Source organism: Salmo trutta, chromosome 4 (genome assembly GCF_901001165.1).
Source record: "Salmo trutta chromosome 4, fSalTru1.1, whole genome shotgun sequence".
Classification (NCBI taxonomy): domain Eukaryota; kingdom Metazoa; phylum Chordata; class Actinopteri; order Salmoniformes; family Salmonidae; genus Salmo; species Salmo trutta.
This window is the reverse complement of record NC_042960.1, coordinates 64,232,844-64,256,551: the sequence shown is the minus strand read 5'-3', so window position 1 is coordinate 64,256,551 and position 23,708 is coordinate 64,232,844. Positions and strand designations below refer to the sequence as shown.

The 23,708-nt window shown below is 48.4% G+C and overlaps 1 protein-coding gene across 6 annotated transcripts in view; it reads left to right on the top strand.

Moving 5' to 3' along the window:
* Positions 1 to 21,781, top strand: part of LOC115192856 (zinc finger protein 609) — a 181,485-nt gene extending 159,704 nt beyond the window's left edge. For all 6 annotated transcript variants that reach the window (XM_029751760.1, XM_029751761.1, XM_029751765.1 and 3 more), the window contains 6 exons: positions 4,382 to 4,469; positions 10,090 to 12,496; positions 12,673 to 13,108; positions 13,392 to 13,730; positions 14,223 to 14,301; positions 17,439 to 21,781. In XM_029751760.1, the coding sequence (XP_029607620.1) occupies positions 4,382 to 4,469; positions 10,090 to 12,496; positions 12,673 to 13,108; positions 13,392 to 13,730; positions 14,223 to 14,296 (3,344 nt within the window). In that variant the 3' untranslated portion in view covers positions 14,297 to 14,301; positions 17,439 to 21,781. The remainder of the gene's footprint in view (positions 1 to 4,381; positions 4,470 to 10,089; positions 12,497 to 12,672; positions 13,109 to 13,391; positions 13,731 to 14,222; positions 14,302 to 17,438) is intronic.
* Positions 21,782 to 23,708: the final 1,927 nt, after the last annotated feature.

The window sequence follows — 23,708 nt, the reverse complement described above, 5'->3', positions numbered from 1 at the left end:
CCACCCAGTTTATCCTCCTCCTTCATCCCTCACTCAGCTGCATACAAATGTCTGTCTGTCAGTCTACTGCTACTAGGCTCTGTAATCAGGAACTGCTCTGTTCTAATGGAGGCGGGAGGTGTGTGTGTGTGTGCAGTTCCAACCCCGAAACCAGCGTGCTGAATACTGAACAGTCGCACCTTTTCTATTCAATACTCTGAGATTGACCTGAATGTTGCTTGGTGCCATCTTTTCTCTTGAGGAATGAATATGAAACCAGTGGAGCCGGAGCAGAAGATAGGCGTTTTAATGTGTCCCCAACCGATTGTGTTTTTTTCTTAGTTTATTTGCGTTTTTTTTAGCTTCTTTAAAAAAAAAAAAATGTTTTTATTATTTTGTACATAATGTTGCCGCTACCATCTCTTATGACCGAAAATAACTTCTAGACATCAGGACTGCGATTACTCACCACGGACTGGCAGAATCCTCTTTTTCCCTTCACGAGTCTGACGAGCCTGACGTGAATGATATACTGCTTCCTCGGGAACAGGCCCAGATCCCCGTGATCTGCGTGAAGAGGAGGCAGAGAAAAAGGGGCCAGAGGGCGGGCTGCCTTCTGAGAATTCGTAGGCGATCAAATAAACCCCACTTCCTTCCATTCTGCTAGCAAACGTGCAATCTTTGCATTATAAAATCGATGACCTACGCGGAAGATTAAACTACCAACGGGACATTCAAAACTGTAATATCTTACACTTCATGGAGTTGTGGCTGAACGACGACATTATCAACGCTGCACCGGCAGGATAGAACAGCGGCGTCTGGTAAGACAAGGGGCGGCGGACTATGTATTTTTGTAAATAACAGCTGGTGCACGATATCTAAGGAAGTCTTGCGCTATTGCGGTCTACAGCTTATCATGAGATATTCTATCTAACTAGAGTTTTCATCTGCATTCTTTGTAGCTGTTTACATACCACCACAGTCAGAGGCTGGCACTAAAACAGCATTGAATGAGCTGTATTCCACCATAAGCAAACAAGAAAACGCTCACCCAGAGGCGGCACTCCTAGTAGCCGGGGACTATAATGCAGGGAAACTTAAATCCGTTTTACCAAATTTCTATCAGCATGTTAAATGTGCAACCATAGAAAAAAAAACTATGGACCACCTTTACTCCACACACAGAGAGACATACAAAGCTCTCCCTCGCCCTCCATTTGGCAAATCTGACCATAATTATATCCTCCTGATTCCTGCTTACAAGCAAAAATGAAAGCAGGAAGCACCAGTGACTAAATCAATAAAAAAGTGGTCAGATGAAGCAGATGCTAAGCTACAGGACTGTTTTGCTATCACAGACTGGAATATGTTCCGGGATTCTTCCGATGACATTGAGGAGTACACCACATCAGTCATTGGCTTTATCAATAAGTGCATTGAGGACGTTGTCCCCACAGTGACCATAAGTACATACCCCAACCAGAATCCATGGATTACAGGCAACATCCACACTGAGCTAAAGGGTAGAGCTGCCGCTTTCAAGGAGCGGGACTCTAACCCCGACGCTTATAAGAAATCCTGCTATGCCCTGCGATGAACCATCAAACAGGCAAAGAGTCAATACAGGACTAAGATCGAATCGTACTACACCGGCTCTGACGTTCATCAGATGTGGCAGGGCTGGTAAACCATTACAGACTACAAGGGGAAGCACAGCCGAGAGCTGCCCAGTGACACGAGCCTACCAGACGAGCTAAACTACTTCTATGCTCGCTTCGAGGCAAATAACACTGAAACATGCATGAGAGCACCAGCTGTTCCGGAAGACTGTGTGATCATGCTCTCCGCAGCTGACGTGAGTAAGACTTTTAAACAGGTCAACATTCACAAGGCCAGACAGATTACCAGGACGTGTACTGCGAGCATGCGCTGACCAACTAGCAAGTGTCTTCACTACCATTTTCAACCTCTCCCTGTCCGAGTCTGTAATAGCAACATGTTTTAAGCAGACCACCATAGTGCCTGTGCCCAAGAACACTAAGGTAACCTGCCTAAATGACTACCGACTCGTAGCACTCACGTCTGTAGCCATGAGATGCTTTGAAAGGCTGATCATGGCTCACATCAATACCATTATCCCAGAAACCCTAGACCCACTCCAATTTGCATACCGCCCCAACAGATCCACAGACGATGCAATCTCTATTGCACTCCACACTGCCCTTTCCCACCTGGACAAAAGGAACACCTATGTGAGAATGCTATTAATTGACTACAGCTCAGCGTTCAACACCATAGTACCCTCAAAGCTCATCAATAAGCTAAGGACCCTGGGACTAAACGCCTCTCTCTGCAACTGGATCCTGGACTTCCTGACGGGCCGCCCCCAGGTGGTAAGGGTAGGTAACAACACATCTGCCACACTGATCCTCAACACAGGGGCCCCTCAAGGGTGCATGCTCAGTCCCCTCCTGTACTCCCTGTTCACTCATGACTGCACGGCCGAGCACGACTCCAACACCATCATTAAGTTTTCCGATGACACAACAGTGGTAAGCCTGATCACCGACAACGACGAGACAGCCTATTGGGAGGTCAGAGACCTGGCCGTGTGGTGCCAGGACAACAACCTCTCCCTCAACGTGATCAAGACAAAGGAGATGATTGTGGACTACAGGAAAAAGAGGACCGAGCACGCCCACATTCTTATCGACGGAGCTGCAGTGGAGCACGTTGAGAGCTTCAAGTTCCTTGGTGTCCACATCACCAAAAAACGAACATGGTCCCAGCACACCAAGACAGTCGTGAAGAGGGCACGGCAAAACCTATTCCCCCTCAGGAGACTGAAAAGATTTGGCATGGGTCCTCAGATCCTCAAAAGGTTCTACAGCTGCATCATCGAGAGCATCCTGACTGGTTGCATCACTGCCTGGTATGGCAACTGCTCATCCTCCGACCGCAAGACACTACAGCGGGTAGTGCGAACGGCCCAGTACCTCACTGGGGTCAAGCTTCCTGCCATCCAGGACCTCTATACCAGGCGGCATCAGAGGAAGGCCCTAAAAATTGTAAGACTCCAGCCACCCGAGTCATAGACTGGTTCTCTCTGCTATCGCACAGCAAGCGGTAACGGATCGCCACGTCTAGGTCCAAGAGGCCTAGACTTGGCACTCCTCTTTTACACCGCTGCTACTCTCTGTTGTTATTATCTATGCATAATCACTTTAATAACTCTACCTACATGTAGATATTAACTCAACTAACCGGTTCCCCCGCACATTTACTCTGTATTGGTACCCCCTGTATATAGCCTCCACATTGACTCTGTACTGGTACCCCCCTGTATATAACCTCCACATTGACTCTGTACCGTACCCCCCCCCTGTATATAACCTCCACATTGACTCTGTATCGGTACCCCCTGTATATAACCTCCACATTGACTCTGTACCGTACCCCCCCTGTATATAACCTCCACATTGACTCTGTATCGGTACCCCCTGTATATAATCTCGCTATTGTTATTTTACTGCTGCTCTTTAATTACTTGTTACTTTTATTTCTTATTCTTATCCGTATTTTTTTTTAAACTTTAAAAAAAATATTTTAAATGAAGTAAGCATTTCACTGTTGTATTCGGCGCATGTGACTAATACAATTTTATTTTATTTGAGTAGTATGACCGATTCTAGTACACAGTTGTATGTTTACTAGTAGTGATAGGGGGGGAAATCGATAGTTACATATCAGGATATTATTTTTCACGATATATCGTATCGTTTTGACAATATCTCAATATTATTTTTGCGCTAGTTGTCTGTACCTGCACCAGAACTCCAGTCGGTTTCTTGCTCTCCATCTTTTTAAACAGGAAGTCAATTTGTTTTTAGCACATTTTATTTCCCTGACTGATCAAAACTCGTTTTCTCACGGCTCTCTCTTGTCCATCGGCAGCAGACGTATGTTTGGAACATCGAATCTCAATAAAATCACAGTATTGAATCGCAATACGTAGCGTGAGAATCGCAAAAGATATAGTATCGTGAAAATCGCAATACGTATCGTATCGGCACCTAGGTATTTACTAGCCTATACTGTCCATGCTGACTGTATTTTTGATGAAAGTTGGCATGTTATGCTAATATCACTCTTCATTATGTGTGTGTTCAATCAATCTAATGTATTTATAAAGCCCTTTTTTACATCAGCAGTTGTCACAGTGGTTTACAAATAACTAGCTGAAAGCCTCAGAGCAAGCAGTGCAGAGGCAGGGAGCACAGTGGCTAGGACTCACTGGAAGGCAGAATGGCAGGATGGGTTTACACCCTTGACTGATGAAGGAAGACATGATGACAGTTCCTCTGTGATCATCATTCCTTCTCTCCCTGTCTGTTCCCAGGCATGCTGGTAGTTAACGTGACCTGGAGAAACAAGACCTATGTAGGCACCCTCCTGGACTGCACCAGACACGACTGGGCCCCGCCAAGGTAAGCAGTAACTCTCACAACTAATCACTAACACACTGAAAACATACACACATTCACGCACACACGACGAACACACTCACACACCCGTTCAAACTGAACATTCAGTTGGTCAGACACTTGAAAACTGACATATTGGTTCTCTCGAGGGCAGATTTCCCCCCATAGCTTTTCCTTTTGCTCGGAGCCAGCCATTATGAATGAAATATCCTTGGGTAACATCTCCGAAGCCCCCCCCCCCCCCCCCCCGCTGACACAGGGCTTTTGAAAAGCAGCAACGAGAGTTGGAATGATTTTTCTCCTCTGCCATCTATCATGTCCTCAGCACCACAGAGCTGGCTGAGCCTTTAATAGACTTCTCTACTAAACACCTGACTGGTCTGTCCACAGCCTGCTGGGTCTTAGTGTCCTCAATAATGTTCAAAGACTTCAAAAGCTATCCGTGCAACACAATCAGGTAGTATTATCAATAGGTGCTGCAGACACTGCAGTCAGTGGTGGGGGACGAGGAAGGTCCATATTTTATTATCATTAGGTAGAGTGTAATGGTGTGTACCACAGTGTTCTGTATCAGTGGACAACCAGTCTCATCAAAACATGTCCGCTGGCCAGTCCCAGGATAGGGAGACCATATTGTACGTAGGGAAATTCACATCACGGCTACTTTGTAGATTGTTTAATTTAATGAATATATTACAGGTTTGCCAAACCTCTAGTATGACAATAAATAATTGATCAAAGGTCTATAAGACAAGACGGGTCCTAAAAGAGTTGATAGGTAATTGCTTCTTCACCGTGTGTTGACGAGTAAGATGAACAATGATCATAGTGATATAAGCAATCGTCCTGCATCTCCATGGCTTTGTGTGCCACACTGTAATCAAATCAAATGTTATTAGTCACATGCGCCGAATACAACAGGTGTGTAGACCTTACAGTGAAATTACTTACGAGCCCTTAACCATCAATGCAGTTTTCAGAAAAATACGAGTAAGAATAAGAAATAAAATGAATAAGTAATTAAAGAGCAGCAGTAAAATAACAATAGTGAGACTATATACAGGGGGTACCGATACAGAGTAAATGTGGAGGCTATATACAGGGGGTACCGGTACAGAGTCAATGTGGAGGCTATATACAGGGGGTACCGGTACAGAGTCAGTGTGGAGGGTATATACAGGGGGTACCGGTACAGAGTCAATGTGGAGGGTATATACAGGGGGTACCGGTACAGAGTCAATGTGGAGGGTATATACAGGGGGTACCGGTACAGAGTCAATGTGGAGGGTATATACAGGGGGTACCGGTACAGAGTCAATGTGGAGGGTATATACAGGGGGGTACTGGTACAGAGTCAGTGTGGAGGCTATATACAGGGGGTACCGGTACAGAGTCAATGTGGAGGCTATATACAGGGGGGTACTGGTACAGAGTCAATGTGGAGGCTATATACAGGGGGTACCGGTACAGAGTCAATATACAGGGGGTACCGGTAAAGAGTCAATGTGGAGGCTATATACAGGGTGTACCGGTACAGAGTCAATGTGGAGGGTATATACAGAGGGTACTGGTACAGAGTCAATGTGGAGGCTATATACAGGGGGTACTGGTACAGAGTCAATGTGGAGGCTATACACAGGGGGTACCGGTACAGAGTCAATGTGGAGGCTATATACAGGGGGTACCGGTACAGAGTCAATGTGGAGGCTACATACAGGGGGTACCGGTACAGAGTCAATGTGGAGGCTATATACAGGGGGTACCGGTACAGAGTCAATGTGGAGGCTATATACAGGGGGGTACTGGTACAGAGTCAGTGTGGAGGCTATATACAGGGGGTGCCAGTACAGAGCCAATGTGGAGGCTATATACAGGGGGGTACCGGTACAGAGTCAATGTGGAGGGTATATACAGGGGGTACGGTACAGAGTCAATGTGGAGGCTATATACAGGGGGTACGGTACAGAGTCAATGTGGAGGCTATATACAGGGGGTACCGGTACAGAGTCAATGTGGAGGCTATATACAGGGGGGTACTGGTACAGAGTCAGTGTGGAGGCTATATACAGGGGGTACCAGTACAGAGTCAATGTGGAGGCTATATACAGGGGGTACCAGTACAGAGTCAGTGTGGAGGCTATATACAGGGGGTACCAGTACAGAGTCAATGTGGAGGCTATATAAATGGGTACCTGTATAGAGTCAATGTGGAGGCTATATACAGGGGGTACGGTACAGAGTCAATGTGGAGGCTATATACAGGGGGGTACTGGTACAGAGTCAATGTGGAAGCTATATACAGGGGGTACTGGTACAGAGTCAGTGTGGAGGCTATATACAGGGGGGTACTGGTACAGAGTCAATGTGGAGACTATATACAGGGGGTACCGGTACAGAGTCAGTGTGGAGGCTATATACAGGGGGGTACCGGTACAGAGTCAGTGTGGAGGCTATATACAGGGGGGTACCGGTACAGAGTCAATGTGGAGGCTATATACAGGGGGTACCGGTACAAAGTCAATGTGGAGGCTATATACAGGGGGTACCTGTATAGAGTCAATGTGGAGGCTATATACAGGGGGGTACTGGTACAGAGTCAATGTGGAAGCTATATACAGGGGGGTACTGGTACAGAGTCAATGTGGAAGCTATATAAAGGGTGTACCGGTTCAGAGTCAATGTGGAGGCTATATACAGGGGGTACTGGTACAGAGTCAATGTGGAGGCTATATACAGGAGGTACCGGTACAGAGTCAATGTGAAGGCTATATACAGGGGGTACCGGTACAGAGTCAGTGTGGAGGCTATATACAGGGGGGTACCGGTACAGAGTCAGTGTGGAGGCTATATACAGGGGGGTACCGGTACAGAGTCAATGTGGAGGCTATATACAGGGGGTACCGGTACAGAGTCAATGTGGAGGCTATATACAGGGGGTACCAGTACAGAGTCAATGTGGAGGCTATATACAGGGGGTACCGGTACAGAGTCAATGTGGAGGCTATATACAGGGGGGTACCGGTACAGAGTCAATGTGGAGGCTATATACAAGGGGTACGGTACAGAGGCTATATACAGGGGGTACCGGTACAGAGTCAGTGTGGAGGCTATATACAGGGGGTACGGTACAGAGGCTATATACAGGGGGTACCGGTACAGAGTCAGTGTGGAGGCTATATACAGGGGGTACCGGTTAGTCGAGGTAATTGAGGTAATATGTAGGTAGAGGTATTAAAGTGACTGTGCATAGAGAGAGAGTCTTCTCAACACTGAACAATCTTCTCATGTCATTTTACTATGAATTCATCCATAATCCAAGTTACAATTTGTCAGTGGGTCTTATAGAACATCCCAGACACTCATGTTATTATCAAAGATCTACTCTCAACATTGCAGCCACCTGCCGTGCCAGACAACATGTCTTTTCATAGAGCTCTGTGACCTCTCTCTCCATTCCATTCAATTCAAGGGGCTTTATTGGCATGGGAAACATATGTTTACATTGCCAAAGCAAGTGAAATAGATAATATACAAAAGTGAAATAAACAATAAAAATGAACAGTAAACATTACACTCACAGAAGTTCCAAAAGAATAAAGACATTACAAATGTCATTATGTATATATACAGTGTTGTAACGATGTGCAAGTAGTTAAAGTACAAAAGGGAAAATAAATAAGCATAAATATGGGTTGTATTTACAATGGTGTTTGTTCTTCACTGGTTGCCCTTTTCTTGTGGCAACAGGTCACAAATCTTGCTGCTGTGATGGCACACTGGTATTTCACCCAATAGATGGGAGTTTATCAAAATCGGGTTTGTTTTGGAGTTCTTTGTGGATCTGTGTAATCTGAGGGAAAGATGTGTCTCTAATATGGTCATACATTTGGCAGGAGGTTAGGAAGTGCAGCTCAGTTTCCACCTCATTTTGTGGGCAGTGTTGCACATAGCCTGTCTTCTCTTGAGAGCCATGTCTGCCTACGGCGGCATTTCTCAATAGCAAGGCTATGCTCTCTCTACTTCTTTCTCTACCTCTCACTCGACCGTTCTCTCTACGTCGCGCTCTGTCTTTCTCTTTACTTCTTGCGACCCCTCTCTCTCTACCCGCCTCTTTCTCTACCCGCCTCTTTCTCTACCGCTCTCTACCCGCCTCTCTCTCTACCCGCCTCTCTCTCTACCCGCCTCTCTCTCTACCTGCCCCTCTCTCTCTACCCGCCTCTCTCTCTACCTGCCCCTCTCTCTCTACCCGCCTCTCTCTCTACCCTGCCCCTCTCTCTCTACCTGCCCCTCTCTCTCTACCTGCCCCTCTCTCTCTACCCGCCTCTCTCTACCCGCCTCTCTCTCTACCCGCCTCTCTCTCTACCCGCCTCTCTCTCTCTACCCGCCTCTCTCTCTACCCGCCTCTCTCTCTACCCGCCTCTCGCTCTGTCTACCCGCCTCTCGCTCTACCCGCCTCTCTCTCTACCCGCCTCTCTCTACCCGCCTCTCGCTCTACCCGCCTCTCTCTCTCTCTCTCTCTACCCGCCTCTCTCTCTACCCGCCTCTCGCTCTACCCGCCTCTCTCTCCCTCTCTCTCTACCCGCCTCTCTCTACCCGCCTCTCTCTCTACCCGCCTCTCTCTCTACCCGCCTCTCTCTCTACCCGCCTCTCGCTCTACCCGCCTCTCTCTCTCTCTCTCTCGCTCTACCCGCCTCTCGCTCTACCCGCCTCTCGCTCTGTCTACCCGCCTCTCTCTCTACCCGCCTCTCTCTCTACCCGCCTCTCTCTCTCTCTCTTGCTCTACCCGCCTCTCGCTCTACCCGCCTCTCTCTCTACCCGCCTCTCGCTCTACCCGCCTCTCTCTCTCTCTCTCTCGTACTCTGCTCTCCTCTCGATTACCGCTTACTCTATCTCTCGTTAACCTCTCTCTCTCTCGTTTTTTTTTTACCTCTCCTCTCTCTCTTCTCTCTCTCTCTCTCTCTCTCTCTCTCTCTCTCTCTCTCTCTCTCTCCTCTCTCTCTCTCTCTCTCTCTCGTTACCTCTCGCTCTCTCTCGTTACCTCTCTCTCTCTACCCCCTGTTGGCTGTTGTGTAAAAGCAGGATGTTATCTCCTATCTGATCAGCGTTGTCTAATCCTGTCAAGCCCCGTGGCACTTGGCGATCTGTCAGAACACACTGGGCTGTCGAGATTGGGGGATAAAGAGAGGATCAGAATCTGTCTCAGGTCCAGGTCCTCTCCCAGGGCCCGCTAGTACTAGCCCTCCTCAGAGCGGTGATGATTCAGAGACTGAGAATAGCAACAGGCTTGTGAGAGCTCCGTTGAGTGGTTCACCAGATTTAGTTAGTATTGTTTTAGAAGCTAGATATTATCTATTGGCTGTTGGTGGGGATTGATGAGGGCAGTGAGTTCACTGGTTTGAGGCTCTGTTATTGTGGTGGGGATTGATGAGGGCAGTGAGTTCACTGGTTTGAGGCTCTGTTATTGTCGTGGTGATTGATGAGGGCAGTGAGTTCACTGGTTTGAGGCTCTGTTATTGTGGTGGTGATTGATGAGGGCAGTGAGTTCACTGGTTTGAGGCTCTGTTATTGTGGTGGGGTATTAATGGCAGATGGGTTTAATTCTCTGGCTTTGGTTTTCCTCCAGGTTCTGTGAGTCTCCCACCAGTGACTTGGAGATGAGGACCGGCCGGGGCCGGGGAAAGAGGATAAGGCCTAATGGAAACACACCCGTCAACGAGAACAGCAACTCGTCGGACAACAAGGGCAGCGGCACCAGCAAGACGCGCGCCGCCAACAGCAGCAGCAAGGGCCGGCGGGGCACGCCGCCCAACAGCAACACAGAAGACATCAAAGCCAGCCCTTCGTCGGCTAACAAGCGCAAGAACAAGCCCGCCTCAGACATGGAGCCCAACTCCAGCTCGGAGGACACCAAGGGCAGCAAACGCATGCGCACCAACTCCAACAGCGGCCCTGGAGGAGTGCCCCAGCCACCTCACGCCGTCCTCCCTGGCAAACCCAGCATAAAGATGGAGCCACTGCCCCCGCAGCAACTCGACCGCAACTGCCCTTCGCCGGTGCTCATTGACTGCCCGCACCCCAACTGCAACAAGAAGTACAAGCACATTAATGGCCTCAAGTACCACCAGGCCCGTGCCCACAATGATGATGACATCAAGCTGGACATGGACGGGGACAGTGAGTACGGGGAGGACTCTACGCTCCACCCCGATCCGAGCAGCTGCAATGGGGCCTCCATCTCTCAAAAGGGCTGCTTGTCACCGGCCCGCTCAGTCACGCCCAAGGGTAGGGGCTTTGAGGCCCAGACTCCGTCGCCCTCCTCGGGTAAGTTTGGCTCCAAGCAGGGTAAAAAGAAGCCCTGCGAGGTCGATCTAGAGGCAGGGGGCATGCCAATGGATGGCTGTGAGGACGGGCCCTGCCTAACGGACGAGGCCAGCAACGACGGCATGGACGACAAGAAGGACAAGGCCAAGAAGACGGGTAGCGGCTCCAAGGCAGACAAGCTGGCCCAGAAGGGCATGAAGTCAACGCGGCCCATCGCCCCGACCATACCACCTCAGCAGCTCTACTCCCTACAGACGGCAGGCGGCTTCCCTGCAGCCAGCCCTGGCTCCACCCCTGCCATTGGTTCAGCAGTTCAGTCTATCCCCAAGAGCCCTCAGCTGAAAGTGATCCAGCCCAAGCCCTCGGCCCTGGGAGACCCCTCGTCTGTGAACCCAGCGCTGAGCGGCTCCAAGGACAAGAAGAAGAAAGACAAGAAGAAGAAGGAGGCAGGAAAGGAGGGAGATAGCCCCAAAGGGAAAGGGGGAAAGCCAGAGGAAGGCAAGAGCCCGTACTCTGAATCTTCGGACCCGGGGAGCAAAGGCGACGGGCTGCTGAATGGCTCATCAGACCCCCACCAGAGCCGGCTAGCCAGCATCAAGGCCGAGGCGGACAAGATCTACAGCTTCACCGACAACGCTCCCAGTCCCTCCATCGGCGTGGCCAGCAGGATAGAGGCTGGTGGCATGGCCCAGCCCCTCACCCCACTCCATGTGGTCACACAGAACGGAGCCGACAACTCCTCGGTGAAGACCAACAGCCCGGCCTACTCTGACATCTCGGATGCGGGCGAGGACGGCGAGGGCCGGGTGGAGGGCGTCAAGGGAGTCAAGTCCGAGGAGCAGGCCACCCGAGAGGGGGCCAAGAAGGCCCTGTTCCCCACCCAAACAGCCAGCAAGGAGTCCCCCTACTATCCCGGCTACGAGAATTACTACTCCCCAAACTACGCCAACCCTAACCCTAGCCCGGGGGTGTTGGCCACGGGGGGCACGCAACAGGAGGGGGCCCAGGTCAAGGTGAAAAAAGAGGAGCAGGAGGAGCGTAAGGTCAAGCAGGAGCAGCAGGAGGAGCGTAAGGTCAAGCAGGAGCAGCAAGAGGAGCGTAAGCCCGAGATAGGTGCCTCTGGACCGGGGCAACAGCAGCAGCAACAGGCCTCGGTCATCCAGCAGCGCTCCAACATGTATATGCAGCCTCTCTACTACAACCAGTATGCCTACGTCCCCCCGTACGCCTACCACCCGGACCAGGCCTACCACAACCACCTGCTGAACACCAACCCGGCCTACCGGCAGCAGTACGATGAGCGGCAAAGGCAGGTGGTAGCCGAGCAGCACCGCGCCGCCGAGAAGAAATCAGACGCTGCTGGAAAGGAGCGAGAGCGAGAGGGCTCCTCAGGGAAGGAGCGGGGTGAGGAATGGAAGCAGAAGGCTTTGGTGCCCCCCACCCTCTCCAAGGCTCCCAGTGTCACAGATCTGGGCAAAGGCGGGCCGCCCCAGGGCAAGCCGCCCAAAGAGCCCTCGTCCTCCTCGGAGCAGACTAAGTCATCGGTCATCATGCCCAAGGGGGAGGACGCCAAGGCGCCGGCCCAGCAGGCTGAGGGGCTGAAGATGAAGCTGAGTGAAGGAGGGCACCACGGGAAGGGGGATGAACCCAAGGCGGGCATGGAGTCCGGCAGGCCCTCGGCCATGGAACAGGCCATGTGGTACAGACAGGTAACCTGACACGGTTGTGATTGGATGTTAGACAAATGTATGTCAAATGAACACTATAAAACTGAGTAGAAGTGCATGCTAGTTTGTGTATTCTGGGAAATGTTTAAGTGAAGGTTAATTTTTGTAGGACACAACTGATGAGACGTCTGTAATGAGATGTTTTGTGTTGTTTTCAGGAGCCTGACTCGCGGCTGTGGCCTTACCTCTACCCCAGCAAATACCCTGAGGCCCAGAAACCACAGGACGTGGAGCGCCACAGGGAAAGAGACAGAGACCGAGGAGAGCGGGACAGAGACAACAGAGACCGGGAACGAGACAGAGACCGAAAGGGCAAGGAGGGCAGGGACGAGAGGGCTCGGCCCAAAGACGCAACCCCGAAGGAGGAGAGCAAAGAGGGGGTTGAGCCCCGGTTGTCTTTGCCTTTGGAGGAACACCGGGGGGTGGGAAAGGACCCAAGGGCCACCGCTGGCCACATGCAGTTCTCCTCTCCCATGGCCCAGCACCAAGGCTACATGCCTTACATGCATGGAGCCTACGCCTACGGCCAGGGCTATGACCCCAGCCACCCGGGCTACCGCGGGATGCCATCAGTCATGATGCAGAACTACCCTGGTAAGAGTTAATGCCACTGCTTACAGGATACAGTGCATTCAGAAAGTATTCAGACCACTTCCCTTTTTCCACATTTTGTTACGTAAATAAAAAAACAAGTACCTTATTTATAGAAGTATTTCCGAATGCACTGTACATACAGCTCTGCCATTGGATTGTTCAAAAAATCAAATAAATAATGAATGAACCCTGATATGCATTAATTTTCAGGTTTCTTTGATTGTAAAAGGGAACACTTAATGACTCCAGTGTCATGGTGTTTAACCTCCTCTCTCACCGACAGGGTCCTACTACTCCTTCTCCCCCTATGGCAGTAAGATGGGGCCGGGCGAGGAAGGCGGCGAGAAGGCGGCGCGGGCCAGCCCCACGGTCAGTGGCAAGTCGTCCTCCGAGGCCAAGGCCCTGGACATCCTTCACCAGCACGCCAGCCAGTACAAGAGCAAGTCGCCCACGGTCGGCGACAAGACCTCCTTGCATGAAAGGGAACGGGAGCGCTCTGTGGCCGAGCGCGAGCGAGACATGGACCGGCCGCGTTCCTCTCCCTCACAGCGCATCATGCCTTCCCATCACCACCTGGGCTACCCGCTGCTCTCGGGGCAGTATGACCTGTCCTACGCCACAGGTAAGTGATGGCTGGACGCCCGCCCACAAACAAGCACAAGGACACATCTCAGCCTTCAGCGTTGGCTAGCCGCTCCAATAGAACTCACAAGGACACATCTCAGCGTTGGCTAGCCGCTCCAATAGAACTCACAAGGACACATCTCAGCGTTGGCTAGCCGCTCCAATAGAACTCACAAGGACACATCTCAGCGTTGGCTAGCCGCTCCAATAGAACGCACAAGGACACATCTCAGCGTTGGCTAGCTGCTCCAATAGAACGCACAAGAACACATCTCAGCCTTCAGCGTTGGCTAGCTGCTCCAATAGAACACTTTTCTATGGCAATCACCTAACTGTAAAATGATATAACTTTGTAAGACCTTTTTCTCCTACCTAAGGTATTACGGAAAAGAAAACAATAACAAAATATCACCCGTAACTCGGTGTATTGACTAAATCTGGAGTTCTGAATATATGGATGTGTATCTAACGAGTGGCTCTTCCTTCACAGGTCTCTCTTCATCAGCCATAGTTGCCAGTCAACAAGCCTCCTCCCCCTCCATGTACCCCCCCGCACGGAGATGAGAATGGTAAGGAGGAACCAGATCCTCCAACAAATGGACAAACTGACCCTGCTTACACACACACACACACACACACACACACACACACACACACACGTTTCTTCCTGATGTTTTAACTTCTTGGGGCTATGTGGGACGTTAGCGTGCCACCCGTGGCGCACCCTATCAACAGCAGGTGCATTTCAAGAGCGGCAAATTTGAAACCAAATAAATGTCAAAATTCAAATTTCTCAAACATACAACTAATTTACAGCCTTTGAAAGATAAACATCTCCTTAATCTAACCACGTTTTCCGATTTCAAAAAGGTTTTACGGGGAAAGCATAAAGTTAGGTTATGTTAGGAGAGTACATTGACAATAGCTGTGTGTAGTGTATTGTCGATTCAAAGACAGGCGTCACCAAAACCATAAAATCAGCTAAAATTATGCACTAACCTTTTACAATCTCCATCAGATGACACTCCTAGGACATTATGTTAGACAATGCATGCATTTTTAGTTCTATCAAGTTCATATTTATATCTAAAAACAGCGTTTTACTATGGCGTTGATGTTCAGGAAATCGTTTCCCTCCAATACCGGCAGTCAAGTCATGACAACAAAATAATTAATTAATATTAGAAAACATTGGTAAAATATTATATTGTCATTCAAAGAATTATAGATTTACATCTCTTGAACGCAATGGACTTGCCAGATTTAAAATTAACCTTACTGGGAAATCACACTTTGCAATAATCTGAGCACTGCGCCAGAAAAATACGCATTGCGATACAGACTAACCGCCATGTTGGAGAGATCTAAAATCGAAAATACTATGTAAATAATCCATTACCTTTGATTCTCTTCATCAGATGTCACTTCCAAAGAATCCCAGGTCCATAACGAATGTAGTTTTGTTCAAAAAACCTCATCATTTATGTCCAAAAACCTCCGTGTTGTAGCACATGATCTAAGCCAGCCGGACTTCACTTCACTTCAAGAACGGAAAAAATATATTTACGTTCGTTCAAACATGTCAAACGTTGTATCGCATAAATCATTAGGGCCTTTTTTAACCAGAACATGAATAAAATTCAAGGCGGACCATTGGGTTCTCTTTTAAAACGTTTCGGAATGAGAGTACCCACCATCAACTCGCGCGCAAGGTGTCTAATGGGCCATCACCGTTCCAAGGCTCTTCTTCAGTCAGATCTCAGAGTAGAAGACTCAAAACACTTTGTAAAGGCTGGGGACATCTTGTGGAAGCAATAGGAAGTGCCAAAATATTCCTCAGCCCCTTTGTTTTTCAATGGTATAGGCATAAAGTCAATTCAACACATCAGGTATCCACTTCCTGTCAGAATCTGTCTCAGGGTTTTGCCTGCCAAATGAGTTCTGTTATACTCACAGACACCATTCAAACAGTTTTTGAAACTTTAGGGTGTTTTCTATCCATATATAATAAGTATATGCATATTGTAGTTACTGGGTAGGATTAGTAACCAGATTAAATCGGGTACATTTTTTTATCCAGCCGTGAAAATACTGCCCCCTATACCCTAACAGGTTAACATGCTCTTTAATCCAGAATAGTGCCAATATAGCTACACTACATGGCTACACCACAAAAGTATGTGGACACCTGCTCGTCAAACATCTCAATCCAAAATCGAGGGCATTTATATAGAGTTGGTCCCTCCCTTTTTGCTGCTATAACAGCCTCCACTCTTCTGGGAAGACTTTCCACTAGATGTTGGAACATTGCTGAGGGGACTTGCTTCCATTCAGCCACAAGAGCATTAGTGAGGTCAGGCACTGATGTTGGGTGATTAGGCCTGGCTCACAGTCGACGTTCCAATTCATCCTAAAGGTGTTCGATGTGGTTGAGGTAAGGGCTCTGTGCAGGCCAGTCAAGTTCTTCCACACCGATCTTGACAAACCATTTCTATACGGACCTTGCTTTGTGCACGGGGGCATTGTCATGCTGAAACAGGAAAGGGACTTCCCCAAACTGGTCCCCAAAGGACAAAATCGTCTAGAATATCATTGTATGCTGTAGCGTTAAGATTTCCCTTCCCTGGAACTAAGGGGCCTAGCCCGAACCATGAAAAACTGCCCCAGACCATTATTCCTCCTCCACCAACCTTTACAGTTGGCACTATGCATTCAAGAAGGTAGCGTTCTCCTGGCATCCGCCAAACCCAGATTCGTCTGTCGGACTGCCAGATGGTGAAGCGTGATTCATCACTCCAGAGAACTCGTTTTCAAAGCTCCAGAGTTCAATGGTGGCGAGCTTTACACCACTCCAGCCGACGCTTGGCATTGCACATGGTGATCTTAGGCTTGTGTGCGGCTGCTCAGCTATGGAAACCACAGGAAGTCGGTGGTACCTTTTATTGGAACTGACTCGTGGTAACGGCTGGAGCAAGAGTAAGTGGAATGGTATCAAATACATCAAAACGCATGGTTTCCATGGTTTCTAGGCGTTTGATGCCATTCCATTAGCTCCATTCCGACCATTTTCATGAGCCGTCCCTCCCCTCAGCAGTCTTGTGATGGAAACCCATTTCATGAAGCTCCCGACGAACAGTTCTTGTGCTGTCGTTGCTTCCAGAGGCAATTTGGAACTCGGTAGTGAGTGTTGCAACAGCACTTACAGGGGCAGCTCTAGCAGGGCAGAAATTTGACTAGTTGAAAAGGTGGCATCCTATGACGGTGCCACGTTGAATGTCACTGAGCTCTTCAGTAAGGCCATTCTACTGCAAATGTTTGTCTTTGGAGATTGCATGGCTGTGTGCTCAATTGTATACACCTGTCTGTAATGAATATAACTGAAATAGCTGAATGCACTAATTTGAAGGGGTGTCCACATACTTTTGTATAAAATAAACGCTTCTGTCTGACAACTAGAAGGATTTCTGGTTGTTTGACGACACTGCAGTCTATGATGCCCTCTGCTGGACAACATATGAACCAACATCAACAACATTTCATTGAAAGTGTCAGTGTATACAGTATGTGCGATTATCTGTAGGGCCTAACTACAATGTAGGTTTGTTTAATTCATGCTAGTTACAGGCCAATCGTCTTGTTGAATGTGGATGTTAAATTCTTAGCATTGCTGTCATATAACTCTCCCCGTCTCTTTTTTCCCCCACAGAGAGACCTGATTGGCAGATCTCGACCTTGCTTGTAGCCATGTGACTGGATCACACGAAGAAGAGCAGAGCTCATTTTAACACATCAGTTCAATGGTGTTTGGTGTATTTTTTTTTGCTTCTTCCTGGTTGTTCCGGATGTTCTGCTTCCTCCTCCCTCCGCGAGTGGGATGGCCACCCTACGGCAAGGCTTCCCGTGGCTGGGTTGAGGGCTCGCCGAGCCCCCTCTGGCCGGCCAGCCGGTCACTCCTTTGCACCGCTCACGTGATGGACTAAAAGGTCTGAGGAGCGGCCTGACGAGGCTGACGTGTTCTCATGGAGTGAGGCCTTATCACACGGACAGCCATATTGGAAGTGGAGAGTGCAGATGGGAGAGGGGGTCGATCAGAAACATACTGGATTACGTTTGAAATCACTACATAGAGATATGGACCTATAGGATTGATGGCTGACCCTGAGCCTTAGAGTAATAGGGTTGCAGCTTGACTTCGGGGTTGTTTCATCCATCCACCAAACTACCCACTGACCCGGAGGACATTTTAAAACATTCTTTGCAATGGACCCATTTTATTTCGTTCAGTTTTTTGTTGTTGGTGGGGGGGTCGTTGTTTGGGCCAGAGGAGGGGTGACTGAAAGGGGAGCGACTGGTTTTCGTTGTCTCCATCCCTCTCCACCACTCTGGGCTTTCTATGCAAGCCGAAGCTGCTCTTCTCCTTATACTGACAGAGACAGCCCTCCTCTTCCTCTGTTCAGTTTCAGGGGGAGGAACATTCAAGTTCACACTCTGTTGAATCTGTAGTTGTTTGTGTGAAAAGTTATCAATCGCCTACTTGAGTTCATTCAGAGAGTAAAACTATCCGTGTTTGTTTGTTTTGTTGATTTTTATTTGTACAAGGCTTTTTATTTTTGTGTGTCGTTCGTTCCACAGCATTAGTCTCATCACTATTCATGTTTTTGTATTATTTTAGCAGTTTATTTGATTGATTTTTTTCTTCGTGTCTTGTTGGCTTGACGACCATGTTTCCATCTCACTCTGACCCAGTGGTTAAACAAACCTTTGGCTGTTTGCGTCTGTGTTGAACGCTACTGACCTTTCTGTGGTGGCGGTGACAGCTGTCTCCTGGTTTCCTTTCCCAAAGGGTCATCCAGTTTACAAAGTAGCTCCAATGCATCTGCTCCAGCTCCCAGCTGCTCAGCAAGGGCCCCGGCTTAAAGGGAGAGGATATATTTGTGCCTGGAGGTACTTTGGCTTAGAGAGAAGAGGAACGGAGAGGAGCGGGGATGTACCATCCTGGTGCTCTCCAAGCTCTGTGACCCGGCAGGTTGCGCTGATCAGAGGAGCTGACTGGACTCTTCAGATGCTGCTTCTAGTTCCATCCATCTTCACTGGGCACTGCAGAGGCTGGAGGAGGAGAGGGGTTCCCAGACAGGCAGCCAGGCAGGCAGGCAGCCCAGGTCGTAAAGTGCACAAGGCTTTTGTTTTGTCTGTTTGTGCACAGTGTCTGGGACCTACATGACTATGTATGAGAACGGTCTGCAAGCCACAGTCTCACCAAACTGCATCATGGGTTATCTGCAGTCCTCCCTCATCAATGGGACATGTAAGAACACAAAGGGAAACTCTCTAGAGCTGACAGTGGATGCTCAGTTGATATGACTGCTGCACTCACTCTCTCTCTGATCTGGCCTGTAGTGATGGAGAGACGGGCAGCTCTCTCTCTCTGTTCTGGCCTGTAGTGATGGAGAGACGGGCAGCTCTCTCTCTCTGTTCTGGCCTGTAGTGATGGAGAGACGGGCAGCTCTCTCTCTCTGTTCTGGCCTGTAGTGATGGAGAGACAGGCAGCTCTCTCTCTCTGTTCTGGCCTGTAGTGATGGAGAGACGGGCAGCTCTCTCTCTCTGTTCTGGCCTGTAGTGATGGAGAGACGGGCAGCTCTCGCTCTCTGTTCTGGCCTGTAGTGATGGAGAGACGGGCAGCTCTCTCCCTCTGTTCTGGCCTGTAGTGATGGAGAGACAGGCAGCTCTCGCTCTCTGTTCTGGCCTGTAGTGATGGAGAGACGGGCAGCTCTCTCCCTCTGTTCTGGCCTGTAGTGATGGAGAGACAGGCAGCTCTCGCTCTCTGTTCTGGCCTGTAGTGGTGGAGAGACGGGCAGCTCTCCTGTAATATTTATTCTAGGACTTCTAGTTGTGGAGTGCTGTGTTACTGGGAGTTGGCACATGCCCCTGTTCATTTTTTGGTGAATGAGCGCAATTGCAAAATGGAGTCCCTCCTGCAGGCCCACTTCCTCTCACCTCCCTCTCCTTTCCAACTATCTCTCTGTCTGTGTGTCTGTGTGTGGCTGCATGGTGTAAACATTAGCCCCTCACAATGTCCTTCCTAGTGGATCAAGTCAGATGCACATTTGCTTTGGGACACTGTTCCCATCTCCGCTCTCTCACTGTGGTTTCTGTTTATAGTGTACAGAGGAATTCTTTTTTCAAAGGTTGTTGGACGCTATCGGAAAAATGTCCTACACTTTCTGTCTGTTAGCCTTCTCTCTCCCCTCCCCTTCCATTGTTGATATAATATGATAAACTGTGGACTCCTTCAGTAGCCTGGGTTTTTATTCCCCCCTCCACCAGTAGCCTGTATCCCCACTCTTGAAGCCCATGATGCCATTTTAGTCCCCTTGTCGCACACGTTCCCAAGCCGCCTCGACCACCCTCAAGGAAAACAAGTCACATTTCAACCTTGTCATTTTAACCCTCACTCATTTGTTGTTTTTGTTTTGGTTCCATGAGATACTGCTCGTGAATGCTTTGTTTTGTTATTACTACCTGCCGGGATAGACGAGGGCTGAGGGCTGAGCAGCTGTCCCCAGAGGAGTGATAGAGGGGTAGAACTCAGCAGATTCTCCAACTGCGTCCACTCTTGTCCTGGTAATGATCCCATTAACCCTGCCTCCGCCGCACAGCGCCGCACAGCGCCCACTCAAATGCTTGTCTGTAAATCTGATTCGCTGTGATGCTTTCCTTGCCCTTCGTGGATCTGGTGTTCTTGGGACTGCAACACAGGAAAATCTGAACTAATAAATACATTTTTTTTGTGTGTGTGTGTGTTTTATACATAAATGTGATTTAGCGAAGCCGAGGGGAATTAGACGTTTGTTGTGGCAGCGGCGGTGAAACAGACCTCAAAGCCACTAAAGTGCCGTTTTATTCACCAAGAGATCAGGCGAATGCTACCATGAACAATGAAATAGGCCGTGCTCAGAGCACCGCTCCCCGTGAGAGTCCATTCATTCCAGTAATACTGGAATAGTTATCCTAATCAGACAACGCTCCATTTCAACGCCCTGCTAAACACTAATATAGGATCCATAACGATCCAGTCACTAGAAAAGGGGATCTCCATTCAAGTCAATGTTCAATGACGGCTGGAACGCCATTCTATTGCTTCTATTTCTATGGTAGGCTCATCAAGGTTGACTTGGTTCTGTCCTGTAGTGATGTCAGTTCATATTTACATTTACATTTAAGTCATTTAGCAGACGCTCTTATCCAGAGCGACTTACAATGTTACTGGTGTATGAATGTTGTTGACAGGTGACCTGGTTGATAGGCCCTACTCTCACCACAATACTGTTGATGCTCAGCCGTGATTGGGTGCTGGCACAGATTACATGTTTTTCCCCCCCCCCTGTCCTTTTCTCTGAAGTAGAGGGTTTTGGTTTTGTTTGGAAATATGTCTGTCTTGTTATACAATGGGAGAAGAATGCTTTTAACACGTTCTGTATGGAGTGAGATGGGAGGTGAGATCAGAACCAGATGATATATTAATAGTCATTTAACGGGTCTGTTAAACCAGAACCTCTGCTGGTGAAAAGTGGTAAAAAAAATGTAAAAAGATAAGTGGAAAAAAGCGCTTCATACATTTTTTGGGGGGGATTTTTAATTTATTTTTAATACAGACAGAAAATAGTTGATCATACTCCCACGGCAGCCGTTGTTGAGGTGTTGTCTCACTGTGCTTGAGTCATTCCTTGTGTTACTCACACCGCGGGAGGACGGAATGTTCTTGTTGGATTTCCTTTTCCTGTTTCTTTATTCATAACCCCGTCCCCTAAACCCACATCCCCAGAGTAGCAGCTCAGTATCAGTCATCGGTACTTGAAAGAAAGATGTTTACAGCTTTTTTTATTGCTATGTTTTGTTTTGCTTCATCCCCCTCTTTGCCCCGTCCCCCCTTCCCCCCCAAGGGTTTCTCTCTTATGTAAAGTGTACATTGCCACATTTCTTTTTTTATACAATACTGTAACTTGCCTTTGTACATTTAGGCAAAAAATAAATCTTTTTATGAGACAATCACTCCTGTCCCGTCTGTCTTGTCTTTTTTATCCACAGGGAATGAAAGGGAATGGATCACAATAGTTGTTGTTATTAGGAAACACTTAAGTTAATGCGTATGATACAGGTTAATGAGCACGACGCGGGTCCATGTGTACGACGCGGGTCCATGTGTACGACGCGGGTCCATGTGTACGACGCGGGTCCATGTGTACGACGCGGGTCCATGTGTACGACGCGGGTCCATGTGTACGACGCGGGTCCATGTGTACGACGCGGGTCCATGTGTACGACGCGGGTCCATGTGTACGACGCGGGTCCATGTGTACGACGCGGGTCCATGTGTACGACGCGGGTCCATGTGTACGACGCGGGTCCATGTGTACGACGCGGGTCCCTGTGTACGACGCGGGTCCATGTGTACGACGCGGGTCCATGTGTACGACGCGGGGTCCATGTGTACGACGCGGGTCCATGTGTACGACGCGGGTCCATGTGTACGACGCGGGTCCATGTGTACGACGCGGGTCCATGTGTACGACGCGGGTTCATGCGTCAACATTCTGGTACTTGCTTGCATAAAAAAAAAACACAAAAATCCATTGAAAGACTTTGATATAGTTCAAATAATGGTTCACCAAATACAAAACAAATTCAATATACACTTCCTAACTAGAGGCACACGCATACACTTAGAGCATTACAATCCTTGTAATAAGCTGTCGTAACTCATAAGTAGTTATAACATCCTCATAATATATCACTGTGATGCATTATAATACCAAAGTGCAACATCAGGGCTGGACCTAGACACTAATCGACGTAAGTGGCCGTTGTGGGGCCCTGACCAAATTATACAAATCAGTCAGGGTCTCTACTTAACGTTGAGAGTTAGAATGGTAGAATACACAGGGTGACATTTCCACATTTGGTTGTACATCAGCAGTTTTCCCTCTTATGTCAGTCTGTAACCATGTCACCATGTCATCATGTCACCATGTCACCATGTCATAATGTAACTAGGTCATCAGGTAACCATGTCATCATGTAACCATATCATCATGTAACCATGTCATCATGTAACCATGTCATCATGTAACCATGTCATCATGTAACCATGTCATCATGTAATCATGTAATCATGTAACCATGTCATCATGTAACCATGTCATCATGTAACCATGTCATCATGTCATCATGTCATCATGTAACCATGTCATCATGTAACCATGTCATCATGTAACCATGTCATCATGTAACCATGTCATCATGTCACCATGTCACCATGTAACCATGTCATCATGTAACCATGTCATCATGTCACCATGTCATCATGTCATCATGTCATCATGTCACCATGTCATCATGTAACCATGTAACCATGTCATCATGTAACCATGTCATCATGTCACCATGTCATCATGTCACCATGTCATCATGTCACCATGTCATCATGTAACCATGTCATCATGTCAACATGTCATCATGTAACCATGTCATCATGTCACCATGTCACCATGTCACCATGTCATCATGTCATCATGTCACCATGTCATCATGTCACCATGTCACCATGTCATCATGTAACCATGTCATCATGTAACCATGTCACCATGTCACCATGTCACCATGTCATCATGTCACCATGTCACCATGTCACCATGTAACCATGTCATCATGTAACCATGTCATCATGTCACCATGTCATCATGTAACCATGTCATCATGTAACCATGTCATCATGTCACCATGTCATCATGTCACCATGTCATCATGTCACCATGTCACCATGTCACCATGTCATCATGTAACCATGTAACCATGTCATCATGTCACCATGTCACCATGTCATCATGTCACCATGTCATCATGTCACCATGTCACCATGTCACCATGTCACCATGTCACCATGTCACCATGTCACCATGTAACCATGTCATCATGTAAC